Consider the following 20337-nt stretch of genomic DNA (forward strand, 5'->3'; position numbering starts at 1 on the left):
AGTTTCAAGGAAAAGAAGAAAAAAAATGCGGAGAAGAGTTAAAAAAACAAAGAATAATAAAAGCAACATTCATTCCAGTCTTCAATGCGAGCAGGTGCTTAAATTTTGGGTTTAGTAGGATCCAAACCTTGCAGGCCACCCTATGAGGACATTTCTTGCCTAAGCCCAGTGGGGGGTCGATAACCCGCAATAAACTGTACATATCCTTATAATGAATGCGCCCGCTGCAAGAAGAATACAGGGAGGTTAGAGGGGGCACACACGGGAAGAAAGAGAGAGCGAAAGAGAGAAACAAGAGAAGAAGGGCACAAAGAACAAGAGTATATAAGCACACATATCCATTGACAAATCACAGACCAAACCCAGTGATGCTCCCATGGCTGTTCCACTGCCTCCAACCAAAAAAAAAACTAGATCATTCACAGGACAGTCCCTCCGATTTTGAATTATTGATCATATGTAAGGCATGTTGAAAGGCAATTTCAACATGCATGCGAGGGTTAACGTGTAGATAATGCAATTCAGTAGAATCAACAAGCTATACACTATATTCTCACATGCTAATTGACTCCAGACCAAAGTTTGGGGAAAAATTGGTGAGGCTGCCCTTGGAATGATCTTTAGTGCTGTCCTGAAACTCAATCCACCGATACGACCGTGCACATGAGAGGCTCTCTCATCTCGACAAGTCCAATGACTTAATTGAACTGCATACAGCGGCAGCTGCGTGGGTTTTCCGAGTCAAAATACATGAGGTGTATTTTGCTAACGTTTGTATGCAGTGGCAAGTACAGAAGCTGCGACAGCTTGTCTGTGGAGATGTTTGCCATGCACACCTGAGACATAAATATGGGAGAATTAAGTCATTGTGAAGTCAGAATCTGCCATGCACAGGATCTCGCGTTCATCGCTTCCTTCACTTTTCTTCCAATCTTTTCATGTATTATATATATATGGTGTGAATTCATTGTTTTCTCTCAATGGATTAATTAATTCCTTGCATGATGCCTTTCTCTGACAATAAATGATCAGCATCCTTTCTTTATTTCTTCCTTCCTTTTAAGGGCCGTCTACATGACTCGCGTCAGCGTTACCCAATGCATTGAGTTCTGTGGAGTGAAGCATCAGCTCAAGTGTTTGACCCCATTACCTCTGACCTTTCAGCCAATCAGCTAATAATTACTGGGCAATTTGCTTATATGCAAAGTTTGTCATTGCAATGCCAGGTCCAACTCAACATAGTGATTTTCCAACAGCATCACAGAGAAATCATACAGGTTCGTACGAGTTGGCTAAATCATATGTAATCTTACGAGTTGACTTTTACAATTATGTGACTCTTCCTCGTCTCCTAAAACATGACAATTACTTTCTTCCATCATACAAAACATACTCTTTATACTTCAAATCATCATCACACTATGGTAAGATTTAGATATGGGGTTTGGGTTAGGGCATTAAATAAATATGCATGTTTGTTTTCTGACACATGGTACTTTCGCTTACTTCCGTATTATACATACGGGTATTTGCACGTCTAGAATTCATACGAATTCAAACAAACTAACTTGAACAATTTCATATGACTTCTCACGAGATTAGGTTGGATTTTCACACGTGTTTTTACCTCACTAATGATGTCTTTTAGGGGAGGGGTTTTCAAACTGGGGTCTGGGTACCCCCAGGGGGTCCATAGAAAATTTCAGGGAAAACTGCATGACATATATATATATATATAAAGTTTAAAAGTTAACATTGAACAAATTTGAACGATTCTGCTAGCTAAAGAATGGTTGGAAGTAATGAGATCAATTATTTTATTCTGTTGATGGCGATAGTTCTCCTCACCATGCCACTTTTCAAGCTGTACAAAGTAATTTTACACAAAATATTTTAAAGCTGAATTGTGTCATTTCTGCGCCACCAAACGGAATTGCAAAAATAAACACTGGGTGTTTCTCAATTCTAAGAATGCAGAGAACAGACTTGTGTTCTTATGAAGACCAGTCTTGCCAAGCTACCTTGTTGGAAGAATGAACTCGGAAGAACAGGAGGATGCAGAACGCATCTATTGCGAGCTTTGAGATGCGCTGCGATCTTCCTGTTGCGCAATTATGTCACAGCACATTTGAACCAGTGAGAGAACTACTGGCATTATCACACCAGTGGCAGCATTAATATCATCACACCAGTGAGGTTTTGCAGGACTAGTGACACTTAAATTAACTTTAAAAGAATAAAGTCTGTAAACACTCGTTTTCTCCATGTTTATTACTATATTAAAATATTAAAAAAATAAAAGCGCCGACTGAGTGATGACTCTCATGAGTCGTCGATTTTTGTGAGCTTACAGCAGAAACTCTTGAGGAAAAACAAAACGATAAATGTCTTTCGTCTGCCACCGTAGTACCGAGTTCTTGCCCACAAGTCACCATCCAATGCATCCTCGAAATCAAGGACATATCCGGGTAATTTCATGCATCCTCAGTACTTGCGTTCTTGAGGACTGGAATTGAACTTCGGCAGTGGATGATGACTTAGAACGAGTCCACGAGAACGTAAGAACACAAAAGAATGCACATTGAGAAACAGCCATTGTTTTCAAAACAGCTTTCTGAATACGACCATCTGCAGTTGATCAAAGAAACTGATAGTCCCGCCCCCAAAACACAGCATTGGTCGTGTCAGTGTTATTGTCTCTTTTGCCAAGTCTTTTTAAAATCTTCTTTAAACTCAAGTTTTCAGTGTTTACTATGTACACATCCCACTTTTTTGATTGGCAAACTTGTAAAATCACTTCTCCGTGACCCTATCTGCAACACATCTCCCCAACCCGAATCATGTAAAAGCCTCTTAAAAACCTTCATTTTTTATTTCAATTTTTTTTTATTTAACTCTTGAGGAATTTGTTTTCATTAAAAATTTTAACTAGGACCTCTTCTAACACTACATCTTTGTCTAGGGTATTATTGGGTCTTTCAGGGCAGGGGTACATATCCATTCTCCATGTTCTCTTCATGAGCTCCTGCAGAACAGCATTCTAGGAGGAAGCAAGCACTGGGATGGAACGTGTTGACTGGGCAGAGTCGGAGGTAAAGGAAGTTTGGAATACTGTATAATCGTGCCAGTGGTATTGACATAAGCCCTAAGGGACCACACTTTTAGAGGGTTGGATAGAAGGGATATAAAGGCTAACATCTGGCTTTCAGTGAGCTTGACTAAGTGACTAAGAAAAGGGCTTTATCTTGAGTGACCGTGGAAAGTATTATGGAGATTTTTGATGTTATAGGCATTATTGTTTCAACAGAATTATTGTTTATTGAGATAGTTTGTGTAAACATAAGGGTGTTTCTTCAACTTTGTGCACTTTTAGCACAGAGGATTTCTAGAAAGCAAAGTCTTGTTAAAACATTTTCCACACTCACTATTTTTCTCATTTTTTATTTGTCTACTAACAATGTCCATCAGTGTTTGTATATGCATCAGAGGAGATTTATGTCATTTTCTATTCTTCTGAAAATTCCCATCACAGTGTCATTTCTAGCACATCTCAAATTCAGTTTTACGTTTAATAGAATTCTGTGCTGGAAATGATACTGATGGAAATGACATTTTTAATGTTTTTGAAATAAAAATGGCCATCTACTTTGACTGGCTAAGGCCTATTTCATAGCTAACATTTTATGTATTCTAAATAAACCCAATTAAATGTTTGCATAATTTGGCAATATTACAGTTTGATTGAAAATGACGGCAAATAAAAAGTGATATTTATACTGATTTTTCTTTGTTTTCTTCAAGCATCACTTGTCTCATATTTAATCTCAAGTGTGATTTTCACCTACACGTTTATCCACTTGGTTAACAAGTACACTAACTTTTGAAAAAAACGCTATTAGGGCAAAATTGTTCGGTGGGACAGTCATAATTTTTTTGAAAATTCATAGCAATAATTTTCACACAACAAACATTGAAATGGTTTATGTTTATTTCACTCTTTGCTTTGATTAATCATAGTTTTAAACATGTAATAATTTATATCTTTATAACGTATTTTCATAGATTGTTATTGAAAGTAAAATCTATACATAAGGCATTTGAAAAGTACAAAAAATAAATAATGAAGCCCTAGTAAAAAGCTTCAAAGTCAGTTTTAATTTGACATATAACAAAAAGAATCTCTTAGTTTTAACCCTTTAAGCTCTGAAGGTGTTTTTAAAGATTTTCTGTGTCAGTGGCATACCCAAAATTAAAGGCTCATAACTTGACAAAAAAAAAAAAAAAAGTGTTTAGTATCATTGTAAAGAAATGTTTTCAACATTTTTAATTATATAGATTATGATACATTCTGAGACTCCCAGCCTAAGAAACTGCTGAAAAAATAATAATATATATATTTGAGCCAACATTTTATTTTTCTTATTTGACATTATATATCTCTGGGTGTAAATAAGGTGACTCCGAAAAACTGGTTTTGTTCCTGATCATGTCAGCTGTATCTGAGAAAAATGTTGTGTTGATACAAAGCAATCAAAAGTTATACCATTACAAAAAAAATTTATCATAGTGTCCAAAAACTTCTTCACGTGTCCAAAAGCCTCTCCAAACAAACAAAACATAATAATTGTTCATAAAAACTACTTACACATGCAAACACAACAATGACTAAAGGTTTGTATAGCATGCAGACATGATTTTAATAATGAGATTTCACAGAATGAGTTTCATTCTGTGCCATTTGAGTTATCATTGAATCTGTGTCATATATTTGGCACCATCTCCTGGTGGCCATATGTAACATTGTGCTTCATGTGGATTATCTAATGATCTATGAATCCGATTACCTTGTGTGTTATTACCTCATTTTAAAGATAATCACCTCCTCTAAATAATGGTATGTGATATTTTATGTTCTGTTTATTTTTTGTGATGTTATAAGCGAAAACGCTGCATATAAGCAACACCAACATAATTGTCAAAGGCACATATTTAGCTATTACTCGTTATATTTTTGTCTGTGAGTAAAACAAATAGGCTGGTTGTATTCTACTCTTTGAGAGCTTTCCAACAACATATGACACATGACTATTTGATCAGTTTGATTATTTTTACCGATTACAATAATATGTGCAGCGCAAAATTATTCATAAATTATCAAAATGGAACATTTCTGATTTGTCTGCAAATTTCAAAGCACTTGTTCATTTTTGGTCATAATTTCTACATGCATTGTAAAGTAGAGCTTCTAAAGCTTTCAAACAATACCTATTTTGTGTTGGTCAAGACTGTAGTTGTTAATATTTTGACAATTAGAATTTTTTCTTGCAGGCCCATCCGAGCTTAAAGGGTTAATAAAACTAAATCCCTGGTACATGAAATGTCCCGAAGTTGAAGAAACACCCATAACTGTCTGTCCTAAATCTTGATTAGAATATTTTTAGCCTTGCAGTATGTGTATGAGAAGCTATATGACTTAGCACCATAGTATAAAGTGTTGAAAATGTATTTAAGCTTTATATTTTAAACCAAATAAGGTGTGTCTACGTGAAAGTGAGAGTATGTGTGTTTGTGTGTGTAACTCACCAGGCTGCTGGGTCGTACTCAGCCCATATTCTGACATACTCATCCAAATGATGTGGACCCAGGATGGAAGAGTCCCGGGTCAGGTACTCAAAGTTATCCATGATGACAGCAACAAAGAGATTCAGCATCTAAATACATACACACATCAGAGGGATGGCTAAATGTATATATCTGTGCTTGATTCTGAAGAATTTTAATCAATTAATTATTTTGACAGTTTTGTCATTTTGTACATTATTGTCGACTTGCTTAAATATGTTATTTTTATTTCCTAAAATTAAATGCAATTTTAGTCCAAATAAAACTGACTAAAATTTATGAATATGACAATGCAAAATATTGACTATATTTAAAGGACATTTTCGTCAAAAGACAAAAATGGTGAATAAAAAAAAAAATGGTGAAAAAAAAAAAAAAAAAAAAAAACCTGCACAATTGTTAAGATATGTTTTAGATTATTTCAAAATTAATAGTCATTTTTTTTTATTTTGTAAATATTTGTAATATTAGTTTTTAAAGGCCAATTTACTTCAAGTTTGAATTTTCAGCAAGAAAAAAAATGGCACAATATTTAAGATATGTTTTAGGATATTTCAAAATTAATATAGTACATTTTTTATTTTTATATTCATTTTTAAAGGCCAATTTACAGCAAGAAAAAAACTGCACAATATTTAGGTATATTTAAATTATTTCAAAATGATATATATATATATATATATATATATATATATATATATATATATATATATATATATATATATATTAACATTAGTTTATAAAGGCCAATTTACATTTAAAGGACATTTTCGTCAAAAGAAAAATTATGAATAAAATAAAAAAACTGTGTAAAAATGAACACTGGTTAAAAGGAGGAAGAGCAGAAAATACTCAAAATGCTGAGACATTCTCACCAGGAAAGAACAGAGGAAGATGAAAGAGACAAAATAAGCATAGGCAAAGTTGCTGCCACACTCTTGCCCCTCATTTCCAGAGTCTGGATCACACGGCATCCCTCCCAGACATGCCAGCATGATCTCATGCCAAGCCTCGCCCGTGGCACTCCTGTTACCAAAACACATAGGATTAATAGAGCAGAGAGAAGGCAGAAAGGCAACAGAGACAGTAAGGATAGCCACAGGACTGACCTAAAGAGGAGCATAAGGGCCATGATGAAGGTTCTAAAGTTGTTGTGTTCGTTGATGGCACTCTCTCCCTCTTCATCCAAAGCCAAGTTCCCAAACAACTAGAGAATTACAAAGAGAATGAGAGATTACTGTGCAGAGAGTGAGAAACTAGTGTGCACGTTGTGTCATTTATGAATGTGTCCATGTAAGAATGGCATATGTAAGTTTTATTTAGTCCTTTAAAAAACATAGTGAGGTAAAAACCCTTTTCAAACAGAACAGCATTTACCTGCATGCCGATGATGGCATAGATGAAGAACAGAATTGCAATGAGCAGGCACACATATGGCAGAGCCTACAAATAATAGAGAGAGAAATATTAATATTAAATATATCATTTATAATAGTAAAAATGTTATATATATATATATATATATATATATATATATATATATATATATATATATATATATAGTATTATATATAGTACAATCTAAATTATAAACAGTCAATATTTCATTGTATATTGCATTTATTTGTAATATTAGTTTTTAAAAGCCAATTTACAAGTTCCAATTTTCAGCAAGAAATAAATTGCACAATATTTAAGATATGTTTTAGATTATTTCAAAATGTTTTGTGTGTGTGTGTGTGTGTGTGTGTGTGTGTGTGTGTGTGTGTTTGTTTTGTTTATATTTGTATCATTACGGTATTTTAAAAAAAAATTCCAATAAAAGTTCCAATAAAGAAATAAATAAAAAAATCAAACAAAACAACTGCACAATATTTAAATATGTTTATGATTATTTCAAAATGAATATGGTCATTTTTTTGTATTTTGTATATATTTTCAATAATAGTTTTTAAAGGCCAGTTTACACCAAGTTCCAATAAAAAATAACTAAAATAAAATAAAAAAAACTGCACAATATTTAAGATACATTTTAGATTATTTCTAAATTAATATAGTCCATTTTAATTTTGTGTTTATTTTTATATAAGTTATTAAAGGCCAATTTACAGTAAGTTCAAATTTTCAGCAAGGAAAAAATTGCAAAGTATTTAGGATATGTTTAAGATTATTTCAAAATGAATTTAGCAATTCTGTTTTTTTTTTAATATATTTTTATATTAGTTTTTAAAGGCCAATTTACACCAAGTTCCAATTTTCAGCAAGCAAAAAAAGAGTGCATTATTTAAGCTGACAACATTCAATATTAATATAGTCAATATTTTGGTATTTTGTATTTTTGTGACAAAAATTTAGCAGTGTCCTTGGTGTAAATAGTTTTGGAGCAAATATATATATATTTTATTTAAAGTAAAAAAAATATAGGCCTATATATATATATATATATATATATATTATACTATCTTGTATCTTGGTTGCATTGAGCTTGATGTAAACAGGCCTATTGACTCAATATGTGCCAATATGCAGCATATAAATTAGTAGGCATATACAGTATGTGTGACTTTTTGTACCTTAAAGGACTGAACGAAGGTCCAAAGCAGAATGCGAATGGTCTCGCCCTGCCTCAAGAGCTTAATGAGACGGGCTGCTCGGAAGAGTCTCAGAAAACTCAGGTTTATGAAGTTATTCTGGGGAAATGGGTTGAGAAGAGGCATATGGAGAGACAGAGGAGAATATACCAGAAGAAAAGAGAGACACAAAGTGAAAGAGTGCAAGAGAAGTGAGTGAGGGATAGAGTATACGAGAAAAAGAAAAGGTATAGCAGAGAGATGTGAGGTAAAGTGGAAAAGAAAAATCTAAATTAGTTTCCTTAATGATAACATAGTTCATTTTCTTTATTAATATTTGAAAATAAATCGAAAAGAGAATCTAGAGGGAAAGAGGGGGTTAAATTAATACAGTGTACAAACAATGTACAAAACAAAAAGGAGGGACTCAAGAAAAATATATCACTAAATTATAACAGTCATCATCCAATCATATATTAAAGCATAAACTTTTTTTTATCAAATGCACTGATCTGTTGGGACAGGCAAGCCGCAGAGTATGGAAACAGCCTGGAGTGCTGTAATATTTAGGCCTTAGCAAATAGAGCACAACAGTGTCCGCCTTCTTCTTCAGCCATCTTGATTCCGCAAGTACGGTTTCCCTATTAATTTTTAATATACTGTAAACCAAACCAACCAGCTCCGAGGTGAATCACAACATTACAAACTTAGATTTGAAGCAAAACACAATTTAAAATGTGAAAATGAGACAAAAAAGACAGAGGTACAAGACTCTGTACTTAACGTCTTTCATGAGGGAATGAACTACAATCCCATGAAGCATTGCGAATGATGCAATCGAATGAAAAACAATGGAAATATGTAAAACGATTAATTTAAAGTTGTTGATTATAAGTATGTAAGCAATATATTTTAAAGACACAGTTCAAAGATTACTCTTTTGGCACACTTTGTTGGCCGCGGTGGAGCATTTCTCTTCAGAATTATGGGTAGTGTAGTTTTCACCAGGAATTCTGCTATTAATCAAAATGTTTCAAAAATAAGGTTGAAATAAAGCAGACTGATGGTTTTAGCAGAAGCATATACCATTGATTAACAACCTCAGAGCTCATGGTAGGTCTGTCTTTAAAGGTTTATAAGTTATCGTTTATATTTAATTCCCCTATAGAATAAATGAATGGGATTTTTACTTCCAGAACCAGACTGTTGCACTCTATGCAGGCATATGAAAACAGAATACAGATAGCATTTGCCAATGGGGATTGGCTGTGTTGGTCATGTGACACTCAATGTTCTCATCCACACAAAGTTCATGCCACATATACAATTAATCATATTCAATGCATTATTTCAAATACATTTTATAATCCCAAATAAACTTTTCTATCACTTGCTTAGACCTGTATTTAGGCATGGTAGTTGAAGCAGGTTGCCATTAAAAGGCATAATAAATGTGTGTCAGTTGTGTGGACAGGTTATTGAGGATCACTTTCTCATTCCAGCATACACATTTTTCAATGAGTGAAATGTAGCGCCCTCACTCATTTAGAGGAGCAACTACAACAGTGCAGAACTGGCGGATAAGTGGAGGAAAGGAGAGAAATAATGAAATGAAAGAAGAAGAGCAATCATGCAGCTTTTGCTAAAGTGCATGGCATTCAAGCGCTTGTTTGAAGCATTTTTTTGGACATATAATAGTGCTACAGTGATCAAATAATAACATAACAATTTAGAGCGGAAATACAGGCCAAAAGAGAGCCAATTATTGAAATGCATCACAACCTCTTGTAAATGCATTTAGGTTAATTTACTTTATGAAACTCATTAGAGGCATAGTTCACCAAATACAAATTCTTTCCTGACATTCTCCCTTCCGTGGAACACAAAAAATGTTACATGTAAATGCTAAAATTAAAATAAAAACCGAAATTATTGGAAAAAACTGAAACTAAACTAATATATTTTTTCATAACTCCAAAATGAACTAAAATCAAATCAAAATTATCTCGAATTCATTTTAGTTTTTTATATACTAGGGTGAATATGGGCAAAGTGGGACACTTTTGGAAATGTTACCTTTCTTGAGACTTTGAACTATGATCCAAACGCCACATAACCTAACATTATACCTTTAAAGAAAGCTTAGGATGTCTTCTACCTTAGACAAAAGCAAAAATTAAGAAATAGAAACTTTTTTGACCAAATCACAGATTTTTTTTAAGCAGTACTGGTAAAGTGACACAGAGGAAAAATTATTGTCTAGAAAATATCTACAAAGTATTTGGAATTCATTTTTATATTTTCTTATACACTTTCACATCATAACATTAAGTCAACTTGTACTTTTAGCAGTAAAGGTGCTGTAAGCGATTTTTTCATGGAATGGTATGAAAAAAATGTCCTTCTCCCTGAAAGATATTCATGAAATAAGTGTCGTGAAATATCTCACCAGTCTCTGTGACAGCACTAGACTCTTTAAACAGCAAATAAAAATGTGTCCACGGGCCGCGGTCTCTGCCTGTCAATAATTTTTCACATTCTCAAAGAATTGTAGTTGTAGCGAATTATGTAAGGAATAACTGACGATGGACAATTGAATTATCGATAAATAATGCACACCCAAAGTGGTAATGCGGTCACGACGCGCAGCAGAGTATAATTATACCGCTTATACCAAGGTTACCACACCTTAAGACATCGTTCAGGGTTTTATCTCAAGACATTTTCTGGTTTTCGTCCATAAAATGCTCTTGTGAGTGGAACTACTTTCTTCCGCCACAGATTCAGCATCTTGCTTTAATACAGCTCAAGCCTTCGTTGCTAGTTCGAAAACATCACTTTAGAACTAGTAACGGAGTATTGCGAGGCTTGCGCTGCTTTAATGGAGCACTTATTGGAGTAATAAGGTAGTGCGTGTGTGTGTGTGAGAGTTTGTGTGTGTGTGTGTGTGTGTATTTGAGGGACTGAAAGAGAGAAACTCAAAAACTGAGGGAGATCACTTCTGGGATTACCTTTATTTGTTGCAGCTCTCGTTAGAAGTAACATCGCTTAAAAATCACCAAGATGTACGTTTAAGCACTTCTCAGCAGCAGCGAGCGTCGCCATTCTTGTACAGCTTTTCCATTGCTAAACAACTGTTTACAATCCCACTGCATCGCGAGGGTGCGCTGACTTTGCTCCTGAGAGAGTTTGTGTGAGAGCGAAAGAGAGGTGGATGGGTAGCCAACGGTGCTTTCCACTATCGCCATGTGAGGCTGATCAGGGCGAAATACATTGAATCATTAAAAGTTGCACATATTACAAGTTATTTCGAATAATAGAAACTGTTGTATTGATCAAGTCGTGGGGGTGCGGCTCTGTTTGTTGGTCGCGACTCGGGTCTCTATGTGTGTGTGTGTGTGTGTGTGTGTGTGTGTGTGTGTGTGTGTGTCCGGCAAACAACCCCCTACCTCCTCGTGGTGCCGGACGGGCAACGCTGTCTTGGACAGTGCTGTGGGGGGAGGTCCAATTCCGATTGGCCTTTCCCCTCATGGCGTTTGTAACCACCACAGCGGCCAAATGGGGGCTCTGGACGGATGCGAGGGGCTGGTAACCCCTCCACCTTCAATTAACTACCACTAAACTATGATGTAAAGAACTTATTAAGCTTGTACCGGAGGCCCTGGTGGGACAGGCGTCTATGATGTCTCCTCGCCAAACCCCATTTGGCGGAGCCAGGAGACTGAATTCTTACCCTCGGGACTCCTCCAGAAACAACAAAAAACCACTTCGGATGGCCACGTGGATGTTAGAATGCTCACTGCGGAGGAGAGGCTGCCACTCATCTGTCGGGAGCTGGACCAGTACCGCCTGGATCTCTGTGGTATTCAGGAGGTCCGGTGGACTGGCTCTGGCTCCTGCCACCATGAGGGGTGGACAGTCCTCTACTCGGGGCAGGAGACTGTCAAACAACAGGGAGTGGCTCTTCTTCTGAACAAAATAATGAAGGGAGCATGGGAGCATGGCGGTGAGGTGTGGGAAGCTGTAAGCCTCAGGATACTTTGGGCTCGCCTTCCCATCAACCAGAGGCGAGGAGTCGTGGTCGTAGTTACTTATGCCCCGACTGAAGACGAACATCCGTGGAGGGATGCAGGCAGGGCCGATGAGTCAGATGCCTTCTATGACCTCCTGTCACAGGTGCTAGCTAAAGTGGCCCCTCGGGATAGAGTCATCTTGTTGGGTGACTTCAATGCCAGAGTTGGCCAGGATGCTGGCACCTGGTCTGGAGTGATTGGAAGGCATGGGCCAGATCAGCTCAATAACAACAGCAGGAGGCTGCTAGATTTTTGTGCAGCCCATGGGCTTGTAATTACCAACACGCTATTCCAGCATCGGCGCATCCACACTATATCATGGATGCATGCCGGGTCCAAGCAAGAACATCTGCTGGACTACATAGTGACAGAACAGTGGTTGCAGGCACATGTCCTTGACACCAGGACCTACCGTGGAGCTGATCTGACCACTGACCATCGACTTGTCATCTGTAAGATGTGCCTGCCATTCTTCCACTCCGGTGGTGGGTGTATACCCAGGTCCCCATTCAAACCCTTAGTGGCATGGTCTCAGCTAGCTGATGAAAGTTGCAAGCGAGAATTTCATCATCGCTTGCGGCTGGGTTTTGCATCGTCCCCCAATCCTCCAGATGTCGAGTGGAAATGGGCAAGGTTTAGGATTGTGACTTATACAGCTGCAATGGCTGCTTTGGGTACACAGCCCAGACCTCCCCAGAGACCCTGGCTGACAGAGGAGGTGTTAAAGCTGGCTGAGAAAAAGTGACAGGCTCACTCTCATCGGCTACAGCATCCCACGTCGGAGAATGAGGAAGCTTACCGCAGCCTTCGTTCTGAGGTTCAGAGAGCCGTGAGGCGCTGCAAGGATGGATGGTTGTTGCGGGTTGCTAAGGAGATGGAGTTTTCCTCAGCGGCCCGTGATCACAAATCGCTCTTTAATTACATTAAAAAAGTAACCTGCAGTGCCACACCTATTACCATCATTAGGGGAAAGAACGGTGATTCAATCTCCGACCACCAGGAACAGGTTTGCTGATTTTCTGAGCATTGCTGTGAGGTCCTGGGGGAGTGGAAATCCTCAGCCAGGAAAACAACGTGGGACAAAGTGGGGATGACCCTGCCGAGGCTGCGGTGCCTCAAATATTGGAGGAAGAAGTCACCCCCTGTGAGTGGTTGGCTGAGGTGCCATCTGTTGAGGAAGTACTGAAGGTAATCTAGAGTCTGAGACTGGGAAAGGCACCGGGCAGAGGTGATCTCCCAGGCGAAATGCTGAGGGAGGGTGGCGTTTGTGCACAGACTGCCCTACATGACATCATAACAACAGTCTGGACCACTGGACAGGTTCTGCAGGATTGGAAGGATGCCCTGGTGGTCCCCCTCTTTAAGAAAGGGGACCGCACAGACTGTAACAACTACAGGGGCATCTCACTCCTCAGTGTGCCGGGAAAGGTCCTGGCAAGGATTATTCAATATCGCCACGCTAGGCACGCTGAGGAGAGGCTTGCAGAGCCCCAATGTGGTTTCAGGAAAGGGCGGTCCTGCACGGATGCCATATTTTCTGTCCGTCTGCTACAGCAGAGGTGTAGGGAATTCCAACAAGACCTACATCTCTGCTTTATTGACCTTGTCAAGGGCTATGATACCATCAGTAGGCCTGGGCTCTGGGTTGTTCTTCATGCTTTCGGAGTCCCTGACCCTCTGCTCGTGATCATTAAGGACCTTCATGATGGTGAGCGGGCACGGGTAAAACAACATGGCCGGGAGTCAGAGCCATCCTCTGTACACCTTGGGGTGCGACAGGGATGTCCTCTTGCTCCCACATTATTTAACATCTATTTTGACCACATAGTTCATGAAGCCTTCAATAGCTGTACCGGAGGAATTTCCATCTGGTATAGATACAATGGGAGGCTGATCGATGCCTGGGTGCGGTCAAGGGATGGCTCCCTTTTGCTCAACATGTGATGTATGCCGATGATCTGGTAATTGCTGCTCACTCAGAGGAGGAGTTGGGGGTGCTGCTGCTGAACCTGGAGCTTGCTACTAAGAGGTGGGGCCTTACCATCAGCCCCACCAAAACTAAGCACCTGCCTGGGTATTTTGTACCATCGGACACTCCACCCCCCAACTCCCAATTGGTGATAGAGCAGTTGTGGAGAAAGTGGAGAGTTTCCCATACCTGGGCAGTGTGCTCATGACCGGCTCCGATTTAGCAGCGGAGGTCTCACTCTGAATCACTCGTAACGCTGTGTGGATGCTACCTGCTCTGTTGCTCCGCACGAAACTTCAGGTCTTCTCGGCCATGGTCGTTCCCTCCCTTCTCTACGCTTGCGAAACGTGGACCCGGTTAATGGAACATCTTCGCCGGTTAGAAACATTTAGGCTGACCTGCCTACGATCCATCCTGGGTTTAACCAGGCTGGATTGTGTGAGGAGCTCACAAATCCTTGAAAGATCTGGACAAAGTCCCATTGGTGTGCTACTCCGGCAGGCATGGCTGCATTGGCTGGACCATGTAGCCCGCATGCCCAGCCACCGCATGCCTAATCAGCTTTTGTTCGGCCGGATTGAGGGGGCTAAACGGGTGCAGCACGGGTTGGAGAGGAGATGGAGTGATGTGGTACAGGAGGATCTGGAGCTGAGTGGACTTGCCGCTGACTGGTACCAGCAGTGTCAAGATCGGCCTCTGTGGAGGAGGCTCGTGAAGGACACTACTGGGCAGTTGGAGGCAGTCTCCCTCCAACAACAACGGAGGGCGGAGGAGCGACGCTCACAACAATGAGCGGAGCGTTGGGTGGCAAAAGCACAGCAAGTTGGCACAGTAGGGGGCACAGGGGGTCCATCAGCCAGTCGTCTCAGTCAGTTGACCTGTGGCATCCGGGTCTGCCCCGTGACATCCTGCCAGCGGGCTTTCGACACTTCATGTGGCCTCATGGTGCACATAGCCTGGCACAAGCATTGTGGTGACGTCACCGCCACTTAGTGGCGAATGGCGGTTTTGAGCGTGAGCGTGTGTGAGCGTGTGTAAGTGCGGGTGAGACGAGGGAGCGCGAGGGCTCACTTTAAGCGAAACCGAAATAAATGTAGGATATTTTAGACATTGTTTGATGTTCTTAACTGATTTACTTAAACCAATGTCTTTGTTGTAATTGGTTATTTAGTTGTGGCATCCTGTAGGGCTCTTTGAATTAATTGAAATAATTTGGCAGAGTGATATGGAACCGTTATGCGGCTTGGAACTACTTTATAGCCGTGCGTTTACTGGAAAAATTATTGCACACCTTAGAATGTCCATAAACCAATCAGAATCAAGCATTCAACAGACCCGTGGTATAATGAGGCTAAATGCCATTTTTATGTCATAACAGTTGTCAGTTGAGGGCGCTGTTTTGCTGGTGTTGTTTTTGACAAATGTTTCTGCTCAGTGTCGGTATCATTAAAGCTCATTTAGTATCTTTGGAGTGCTGCGTTTTGGAAAGATGGTGGAGTGGCTAATCCAACTGCTGAGCCTGGGTAATTTCTAGAATGGCTAAAGTCATTTTCTTTAATACTGCTTTTCCCACCAGTGGTCATGAAATGAGTAAAATCATCAATTTAAAACTTCAAAAAGATAAAGGGATAATTGACCCAAAAATTAAAAGTGTCATCTCTTATTCATCCTCATGCCATACCAGATGTGTATGACTTTCTTTCTTTTGCTGAACACAAACGAAGATTTTTAGAAAAATACTGTATCCCAGCTCTGTAGGTCCATACAATGCAAGTGAATGGTGCCCAAAGCACATAGAGGCAGCATAAAAGTAATCCATAACTTGTTAAATCCATGTCTTCCAAAGTGATCTAATCTGTTTTGGGTGAGAACGGACCTTTTTCACTGTACATTTTGCATTTGCAGTCTACAGGAATGATAATGTTTTCAAGCTCGATTACACTTATTAGTAGAGTTCGCAGAACGCTAGATGGCACTGGAAAATATAATCAAGCTTGAAATCATGATTGCCAATGAGACTGCTGATGTCAAGATTTACTGTTAAAAAGGACTTAAATATTGATCTGTTTCTCACCTACACCTATTATCTTCTAAAGACATGGATTAAACCACTGAAGTCTTTTGTATTACTTATATGCCATCTTTATGTGCTTTTTGGAGGTTCAAAGCTCTGGTCACCATTTGCTTGCATTGTATGAACCTACAGAGCTGAAATATTCTTCTAAAAATCTTTGTTTGTGTTCAGCAGAAGAAAGAAAGTCATACACATCTGGGATGACATGAGGGTGAGTAAATGATGAGAGAATTTGCCTTTTTGGGTGAACTATCCCTTTAAATGTTTACTCCCCAAAGATTAGTTTAGTAAAGATTTATAATAATTTATGGAAAAACATTGGGATATAACGGGATCAATCTTAAATGTCCTTTGTCACTTTACCCATATTCACCCTATATTATAACATTTACAATCCACATTAAACATTAAAAAAATACCACTAGATAGAGGTAACACAAGAATGCCCTGAGAAATGAAATTATTTTAGACTTTTTAAATTACACCAGTAAAAGCTCAGCTTTGGCTGCCATAAAAAAATACTAAACATAAAACTAAAATAAAAACTAACTAAACAGAAACTGGGAAAATGAAAAATAAACTAAAACTAACAGACAAACTGTGAAAACCAATAAAAACTAAACTGAATTGCAATGACAAATTGAATATAAAATAGAAATAAAAACTACATAAAAAATTCAAAACTATAATTACCCTAGAGCTTTTTCGAAATACGCTGTTTTCGGTGGAGGAAAACGGCGTTCTAATGTGGACGAGAGGCGTAAACGTAACAAAATCTTTACGTTATCATATGAAATGTATAAGTGCGGATGGGACCTTAGCCTCAGTCACCATTCACTGAAAAAAAATAAATAAATCAAATTCTTTTCTCTCCATACAATGAAAATGAATGGTGACTGAGACATACAATCTGCCTATTACGTTCCACGGAACAACATGAGGATGAGTAAATGATGAATGGGTGAACTATACCTTTAATTATGATAAAGTAATTTCAATTGACCTAATTTGGCCTGTTGTGAGTGGGTTTAATGCGTACATGTGTCTGTATGCGTGTTGCAAGCCTTATTGCTGCTAATAAGTATATGAGCATCAACGTGAACATTTGGGAGAAAGCTCGCAATCAGATTGTCAAGCATCCCTGGTGTCAGGGGTCATCAAACTGGAAGCACATGCTTTGAAGAAGGGAAGAGCGAGGCATTTGGGTTAAGGGATGCATTAAAAGCCGAGAGAAAATTACAAACCAACCAGATTCTACGTGTTGTTGCAGTACATGTACAGTGAGTGTATGAGGGGGGTTTGAATAGATACACATGAGATGGAAGATGTGAGAGTTTCATAGTGCATTTTTTTGTTTTGTTTTGGATTGGATGGGTTTATCGCCAACAAATCAGAGGAACAAAGAAAGCATGTAAAAAGATAAAACAGGAATAAGTCATTATGGATACAGTCAACAGGCTGAATAATCAAACACAGATACCGTGGGTATTGGGCACTTTTCAGGCTATTCCAGTGGCCAAATGGGATATTGAGGTTTTGACCAGACGGTAAAAAATTAGGAAAGATTTTTTTGACGTATAAAGCATTTTTAAAAAGCTACAGTATATTTGAGCACCTTACAAATACAATTCAGATTGTATAGTAATGTATGTGACCACTGGGACAGCCTGTAAATTTAAGTGTAACACATCAGAGTAAAGCGCCTCTGTCTCATTTTAAAGACGAGGCACCCAAGAAGCACAGATACGACACAACAACAAACCAGCACAAACATTGACATTTGCACACAAACACCAATAAAAAAAAAACACACACAACACTGAGCAATCGCATGAACACTTAAAGGAATATTCCGGGTTCAATCAACAGCATTTGTGGCACAATGTTGATAGTCACAAAAAAATAACTGTCCCTCGTTTATACAAAAAAGTGCCTTACAATAGAAGTGAATAGGGGCCAATATGTAAATGCAAAAGTTCATATTGTTTTAAATATTGCCACAAGCCACAAGATGTAAACATTATGATTTTAGTGTGATAACATTGCTTACTAACCTCATCAGTGTAATTTGACATCCAATACCAGGATTACAGGGTTTCGTTGTCAAAGTAACAAGTTGTAAAACTGGATATAACTTTACACAGATAAGGTTAGTAAGCGATTTTATCACACTAAAATCATGTTAACACATATAGCACTCTATTTTCATGACCGTGATAAGCGCAACACGCAACGACTTCTTATCTAATTTTCATGCCAGCGCAAAGTGCAAGTGGGCTTGGATGGGAGTGTTTAAAGTGGTGCAAAGTGCAATTTGCTAATTTCCTGAGAAGTAGGTAATTGACTGTTTTCAGCGCAAAGTCTGAACTTAATTCCTGCATTTGCAGTTTGGAGATTCAACCGGCAGGTGGTAATACATTTCATATTGAAACTCTGAAAATATAGTGGAACATCAAATTATGTCTCTGACAATCACTGTTGTATCTGTTTTATGAAACAAAAAAGTATGAGATTTGTGTTAAACTTTCTAGAGGTCATGGTTTATTATATATATATTTACAATTGTATTTATCATCTAATTTGTATTGGTATTTTTCCACCTGTTGTCATAGAGTGATTTTTAAGTCCGGAGAAAAAAGTAAAATGTATGGATTTTACAGGAAGTGGTTATATAGGATTTTTTGACCACTTCATTATTTTGATTCTCTTTTCGTTTCGCTTGATGTGTTATTCGAATTTAGGGTTTCAATAAATGAATGTACTTTTAAAGCAAAATCAACCGGTAGAAGTGAAGTGCATGCAAAAATCAACAGCCTAACCTGGAATCATTGTTAATCCTAGAGATGATTTGTGTGACACTTGATCAATATGATTAATAACACTTATATTCTTTATCATTTAACGGAGCCTACATCCAAATCCTGCCGAGAACTACATTTTCCATGCGTATAAAAGGAGCGTGTCATTGTCACAGAAGCTTGATATTCAACAAGGATGCAGTTAATGCACAAAATTACATACAGTAAATCCATATTTCTATTCTTCTAATTCATTTCATACAGTCCATTCACACTATTAAATCCTAATGAATGTGCTGTCTTTTTTGTTTATATCGCTGGTGCTTGAGGGAATGGACTATTTCATATAACGCAGACCGGAGTAGAACCTCAGAATTAAAACTGCATTTGACCCAGCCCGTTAGCGCTTTGCACGCGCAATTTCCCCAAACCCGCTTGCGCCTAAACTTAGCACAAAAATACCTAAACTTCATGGCCATGCCCATTGACTTTGCACGGATGACTTATCGCATAGCGCTCTTAAAATAGGGCCCATATTGTTTACATCTAGTGGCTATCCTTTTGAAACAGTGAGTATTTTAATGTTACTGGCCCCATTCACTTCTTACTGTAACTGCGACTTTTGCTCTTCTTTTCTTTTTAAAGAGTTTAACTTATTTGTTGTTCTAATCAACATTATGCCACAAATGCTGTTAATTAAGCTTCACTTGTATTGAACCCGGAGCATTCCTTCATTGAAGTGGAAGATTGTACAGGAAGTTAACCAAATAAGATGTTAGTGTCATTATGATATAGACAGTCACTAAAAGTCATTTTAAATGGAACCACTCTAAAAACATAGTGAACCGAAATAAGTTGATGTACTTAGTGCATACTAGTATTATTAAAACTGTATTCAGGAGTGTAGGAATGCAACTTTTTACTTTTTTACAAATGTAAGAATCAATGACAGTATCATTTAACTAAAGTCTAGTGGATATCTGTCCATTCAGTCCCAACGTGTGCACAAAACAAGATGAAATCTTGCTTCCTAAACTTTTACTGGGCCTGTCTGCGAGTTCACTTACCCCTAGCTCTGTCACTAAAATATCTGTGATGCTGCCGAGAACAGACACGAAGTCAAAAATATTCCATGCGTCTCGGAAATAATTCTGCAGAGAAACAAAAGGAGAACATGTGTTAACCAATCACTTTGGAGTTCTCAGCAAGGAACGGGCCTGTTTCACCCAAT

The 20337-nt window shown here is 38.2% G+C and overlaps 1 protein-coding gene across 1 annotated transcript in view; it reads right to left on the reverse strand.

Annotated features, from left to right (window-relative positions):
• Positions 1-20337, reverse strand: part of cacna1ab (calcium channel, voltage-dependent, P/Q type, alpha 1A subunit, b) — a 200073-nt gene that overhangs the window by 49453 nt on the left and 130283 nt on the right. The window contains exons 32-38 of the mRNA XM_051672247.1: positions 20174-20257; positions 8196-8312; positions 7000-7065; positions 6732-6829; positions 6498-6648; positions 5584-5711; positions 128-224 (exon numbers count right to left, since the gene is read on the reverse strand). Of these exons, the coding sequence (XP_051528207.1) occupies positions 128-224; positions 5584-5711; positions 6498-6648; positions 6732-6829; positions 7000-7065; positions 8196-8312; positions 20174-20257 (741 nt within the window). The remainder of the gene's footprint in view (positions 1-127; positions 225-5583; positions 5712-6497; positions 6649-6731; positions 6830-6999; positions 7066-8195; positions 8313-20173; positions 20258-20337) is intronic.

The sequence above is a fragment of the Myxocyprinus asiaticus genome, chromosome 35 (assembly GCF_019703515.2).
Source record: "Myxocyprinus asiaticus isolate MX2 ecotype Aquarium Trade chromosome 35, UBuf_Myxa_2, whole genome shotgun sequence".
NCBI lineage: Eukaryota > Metazoa > Chordata > Actinopteri > Cypriniformes > Catostomidae > Myxocyprinus > Myxocyprinus asiaticus.